This window comes from Oryzias latipes, chromosome 9 (assembly GCF_002234675.1).
Source record: "Oryzias latipes chromosome 9, ASM223467v1".
Classification (NCBI taxonomy): Eukaryota; Metazoa; Chordata; class Actinopteri; order Beloniformes; family Adrianichthyidae; genus Oryzias; species Oryzias latipes.
This window is the reverse complement of record NC_019867.2, coordinates 4,974,890-4,980,638: the sequence shown is the minus strand read 5'-3', so window position 1 is coordinate 4,980,638 and position 5,749 is coordinate 4,974,890. Positions and strand designations below refer to the sequence as shown.

General features: G+C 41.3%; 1 protein-coding gene across 1 annotated transcript; it reads right to left on the bottom strand.

The window, feature by feature from the left end:
* Positions 1 to 635: 635 nt before the first annotated feature.
* Positions 636 to 2,585, bottom strand: gas1 (growth arrest specific 1). Its single transcript, XM_020711413.2, has one exon. It carries the CDS (start codon positions 2,030 to 2,032, stop codon positions 1,259 to 1,261), a length of 774 nt encoding a protein of 257 aa, XP_020567072.2. The 5' UTR covers positions 2,033 to 2,585; the 3' UTR covers positions 636 to 1,258.
* Positions 2,586 to 5,749: the final 3,164 nt, after the last annotated feature.

The following is a 5,749-nucleotide window of genomic DNA, read 5'->3' as shown; positions in this document are numbered from 1 at the left end:
CCCTGCTTAAAAAATTCAGACCCCTCAGTCCAGTGTACTTAATAGCAGTTGGGGTGGGGGGTGGAGGTAAAGGGTGTTTTGTTGATTTATGGTGACAGTTGCATTTGACAAAAGGCAGCTAAATCAAGACATAGCAGGTCATTAGGCAATTAGTCAGCAGAAGAAGCAGGCCAGTCGTTTTAAGGAAGTGTGCGAGTACTGTAGCTGCAGAAGAAGAAATTAAGTTTTCTGGTTGGCAGAAAGCTCAGCACTAGTGGACGTTAGTTTTCATTTAATTTTTAAGCTTAGTTGAGGCTAAAGTTGTTGATTTCAGCGCAATGAGCATAAAGTTAAAAATAAAACATGAAAAAAGTTGCTTTTCTGGCCTTAAGCAAACACTTTTAGAGCTATTATGTTAATTTGCTTGTAATAACTAATCCCAGATGTACTTTTCTTGCTTATTACAGCATTAACTAAAGTTCAAACTTAATAAACACCAAAAAGTTCTATTATTTTGAAAATAATACCAACTTAAATACTTTTTTTTTATTTAAAGCAACAAATAACTGACAAATCACAATGTTTTTTCTTCAAGTTTCCTTTATGCCTTCCATAAAGATATATCATTAAGGCAAGCATACAGTGAATTTAGACAATTTTTTTAATCTATTTTCTGTGAATAAATCCTTTCATAGCCTAAAACATAAAGAATTCTCTGGAAAAAAAATCTATATTTGGCTATAAACATATATACAGTGAATATACACTCTCTTAGTTAAAATAACTTCCCTTTAAAGCTGGAACTGTATTTCTTTTACACATATTGGACATTTGGATGAAACCTGGAGACATGTAATAAATTACTGTTTCACTTAAACTCCTAATCTATGTACAAGTGTCCAACGACGTTAAATACTAAATCAGATTTCCTGGTGCGTAATGGCAACCGGCTGTCATACAAAAATAGTTCATGTTTATTAAAAAAAAAAAAGACATGCAGTGCATGGCTGATTCTTGTGAATAAACTTTGAATTTTCTTTACCCAAACAAGTCTGTTCTGTCAGTCTGACAGAATCCTGGCGAGCCTTTTTATTTTTTTACAAGAAGTGATCTGAGAAAAGTCGTTTGAGGTCGTTTTTTTTTTTTTTTTTTTTTTTTTGCATAGAAATATCCCGATTTCATGGGAAAATCGCTGCAAAACAGACTTTCACCTGCATCTGCGAGGATGCAACTTTTATCTATGGTTGCAGGGACTAGAGTCTGTCGTGGGGCAGAGGGGTTAGAAGAGGGGCAGCAGAGCAAAGATGGATGCGAGCAGAGCCAAGGCGCAGCGGCCCCCAGGGAGAGACGCTCCGCCGGTGCTTTGCCCGGGGGAGGGGGGGTCCACGGGCTCCTCGTAGTCCTCGTCGTCATCGTAACCGCCGCTGGCTTCGTAGCTGTCGGGACTGTCGAAGCAGAGCGCCTTCATGCTGCTCTTCACGTACTCGCAGATGGGCCTCTCCGTGCCGTCGCACGCGCACGTCTCCAGCTGCTGGCCCTTGGGGATTCTGCGCAGGTTGGCGATCACGTTCCTGCAGCCGTTGGTGCAGGTCGCGCCGCTGAAAAGTTTCCCACAGTGGTGCAAATAGTCGTGCATGGCGGAGCTGCACTGCGGGTCCCTCTCGCACTGGTGCCGGGCCTCCGTGCAGCCCGTGCTGGTAGTCCTGGGGAGGCAGGGCTCGATGGCCCGTTTGGTGAGCATGCACATGGGGTCCTGGTCGCAGCTGCAGTCCTCCAAAGCCGGGCCATTTTTGGTCATGTTGAGCTGGACCAGGGAGTAGATGCAGTGGCTGGGACACTTCTTCTTCTCCCCGTTCAGCACGGGCCCGCACGCGCGGTTGTAGTGGTCAAACGCGTAATTGCACTCGGACTCGGCTTGACACCTCATGATGGCTTGCCAGCAAACCAGCCGTCGGCCGTGGGGCGGCGCGGCCACGGAGAAGTAGCCAAAAAACAACAGCGCGCAACCCAGAGGCAACGCAGACCTGCAGGCGGCGCGGACGAAGGCGCCCATCGTTGTGGCTGCGGGAGACAGGCGGGACTCACGGCGGGCTCATGAGGAAAACTTCCATAAGAGTCCAGAGGAGAAGTTGTCGCGTATCCCGAGACGTTGGCCCGTATGCGGGCTTTAAGATGGTCTGCACAGTGCTGGGTAATCCCGGTTCTTACAACCAGTCCAGTCCAGCCAGTTCTGGCGTGAAATGATCCGTTATCCGTACATGGTTCAGGAGAAATCGGGGAAAAAAACTCACTGAAACTCAGACGCGCAAAACCCAGAAGAGGATAGATCTGCTGCGCCTCATTCCATCGGACACGTTCTGAAGTGAAAAACCAGAAAAAGTGCTTCCAAAAGAGTCCCGGTTGCGCTCTCAGCCTCAGCGGTTCTCCGTCAGCAATCCACCCCAACACCGTCTGCTGGAGCGCGCCGGGTCCTCAAGTAGTACTTGTGCGCACGGGAGTGGAAACAAGTCGTGCGTGGGAAAAACAACAACAACCCTTGCGAATGGAAAAGTGATCCTCTACTCTCCAGCGTTTGCCTTTCGGTTCCTCAGCCCCCTCACCATGCATTAGTGAGGGGCTTCTCATTGGCTGGAAACTTTGTTGAGGGCTCGTACGCACCGATGGGCGGGAGTTTAGGCAGGGAGGAGGAGAGGAGGACACCCTCTTAAGAAAGATTATGAGCAGAGTAGATTTACAGGAGAGAACATCACTCCTAATTATGGGAGTAATTCAGAAAGTTACACATGCTCACTGGAGCGACTGGATTCCACTGCGCACCAGGAGGACATGTGATGGACGGGTTCAGGTTCCACAAGCCCCTTTTGTTTTGTTGTAACCAGATATTGAGCTCTAAAGGAAAAGCAAAATGATTAATCACAGAGTTCATCATGTTTTTAATAAAAGCAAAGATTTAGATCAATAAAGAGAATAGTTTTAGCTAAACAAGTTTACTCCAACGCCAACATTTAGTAATTCTTACTGGCTTTTAGAATAAAAAAATGTGAAATTCAGACTGGAAAAGTCTGTTGGCCTGGATCAAGCCCGCCTAAGTTGATCCAGATCAAGTCCTGAACCTTTTGTTTGGTCTGCATTCAGACTGTCTTCAACCTGACAGTTCTGTTTCCAAACAAAGCTTGCCATCAAAACCACGTGACCAAAGATCTCTTCTGTCATTGGCCAGGAATTACAAGGGCGGGGCAAGTTCTGCGCTTTGCATTCCTTGCTGAGATAATTCACTGATTCAAATTTTATATTTCGCTGACAAATTTTCAATGCTTGTTTCATCGTCAGGTACAACACTTTTTACTTTGGTACATCAGAGGCATGCTGCAAGCCAGTTACGGAGATAACGACGAAGAAGGTACACTCATAAGTGTTTATGTAAGTAAGTAAATCTTTATTTATGTAGCACTTTTCTCAGAGAGCGACTCACAAAGTGCTTCACTATGTTAAAACAATATAAAGTCAGTGAAACAGTTTGAAAAGCAATGTGTATCACGTTAAAAGTTGATTTAATGAGCCTCCGAGCGAACCAGCGCTCAGTCCGATTGGAAACGAACCAAAACTGCCTCAAAAGATAGTTACTGGTCCTGGACCAGGATCCACTTGGGTGGATGCAGACTGAATATTTGTTCAGGATTATTAAGGGACACAAACTCTGGTTCTCTTTAACCAAATGTGTCCAGTCTGAATAAACACTAAGATTTTCTCATTTTCCACTCTTGGCTGCCATTGTCCTTTAGTTTTTTAGTTTTTTTTTTAGTTTTTGAACGGACTCTAGAATGGTCAAAATTCAATAAAAATGCCATCAAAAGGGGGTTTCCTCTAAATTCACTTTCCCAGTTCCACCATCACTTTTGCTCTGAAGGTTTTAGCATTGATATTCCAATCATAACGTTGTCAGACCTCTTAGTGCATCACATACCTTTATCTTCTGAGCCCTTAAATTACTTTCTCTGCTCGTCAGATAAACAGTTTGTCATATTTTAAACCTGATGGTGAGTTTTTCAGGCTGTAGCTCCAAGACTCTGCATCTACCGTATTTTCCGGACTATAAGTCGCCCTTTTTTTCATAGTTTGGCAAGGGGTGCGACTTATACTCCGCAGCGACTTATATTAGAAATAAATTGAAATAAATACATTGTTAACCCTCCTGTTATGTTCATTTGTGAGGAACAGAAATGATGTTCCTGGGTCAATTTGATGTATGAGGTATGTTAAGTGACTCAGAGAATAAGCAAAGGCTGAAGGCTTGAAGGCTAACAACATAATATTCTATTTTCCAATGATTTCATAGATTCAGAAATACAATAAAAGTGAAAACTGTTTCTACAAATACAGGATGAAAACAGAGTATTAGTTGGCCAATGATGCTTCATGAAAAGAATAAATAAGTAAGTTTGAGAAAAAATTACTGTGAAATTATTAGATAAACTGTCTGCTATGATTGTGTCATATAAGGTTGTGAAAGTTAAAATGCGACTTATAGTCCAGTGCGACTTATCTGTGTTTTTTTCTACTTTATAATGCATTTTTGGGCTGGTGCGACTTATACTCCGGTGCGACTTATAGTCCGGAAAATACGGTATATGCTATGTTTGTTTGTTCTTTGTGAAAACCTTTGGCTTTTTATCAGACATTTAAACCACAGCTTATATGTAAAGAATACTTGATAAACACAGTTTAAGAAAAACGCAAAATAATTTTTTTAAAAAGGAGTCACTCTGTAATGTCAATCAGCTCTCAGTCCATTGAATTGAATATTAAAAAGTCACTTCAGCAATACACTTTTTTTTTTAAGAGATCAAGAAACACAAACTTCCCTCAGACCTCAGAACCTCACAGAACAGCTTTTTTTTGGACCAAACAGAGACATTTAGCTCCAGATCAAAAGTTTCTTTATTTCACAACAGGCTGGTTTGGAGCCAATCACACGTCTTTCTTGGCCACTTTAATAAAGGAAACCACTGTCATTTAAATCTGTATTGCCCTCACGTTATTGCTTTTTTCATTAAGATTTATTGGATTTGGAAAAAAAAGCTAATCCAAAAAACCAATCATCTGGAGACTCCAAAGTTCAGCTGAGCATGTCTTTTAAAAACAGCAGGTGAGCCCGGTAAACAGGTTAATATCCTGATGATGGCCTCGACCTCAGGACATAATGACGGGTACAGGATCTTCACTGATTCAATAATCCACATCCCATTAACTCCAACTCAACGGAGCATTTGAGTGAAAAATAACGGAAGTATGATATAGCCAGCATAATCAGTAATTACAAGAGAATTCCCTCATTATTTTGTATCTGAGAATACGTTGGCAAATGTCATCTTTTTTTTTTTTTTTACAGTGGAACAAAAACAGTAAAAGCAGCAGTAAAACAATCTTTCTACCAGGAATCTATTCCTGACTTTCGAGGCCATTCCAGGTCCAAAAATAAATTAATAAAAAACCATGTAAACCCTCTGTGGTTTTTGAATGTTTTTTGGTTTTATATATATTACATGTAAGAATTCGAATTTCACACATGGATTTATTACAGTTTAATTTACATTTATAATTAATTGATTTCAATCTTTAGTTGTTTTTATGTTTTTTTCATATTCTTATTTATTTTCGGTTTGCTTTTGTGGTTTTGGGCTTTTTAATAACCTTTTGGAATAACACAGCTTCTGTTCTGTTCTGTTCTATTCAATAGAAATAACGATTTCTGAGTCATAGAAAGAAAAGT

What these genes read in the sequence shown, in the direction of transcription:
- gas1 (XM_020711413.2), bottom strand. Translation starts at nt 2,032, where the DNA reads ATGGGCGCCTTCGTCCGCGCCGCCTGCAGGTCTGCGTTGCCTCTGGGT.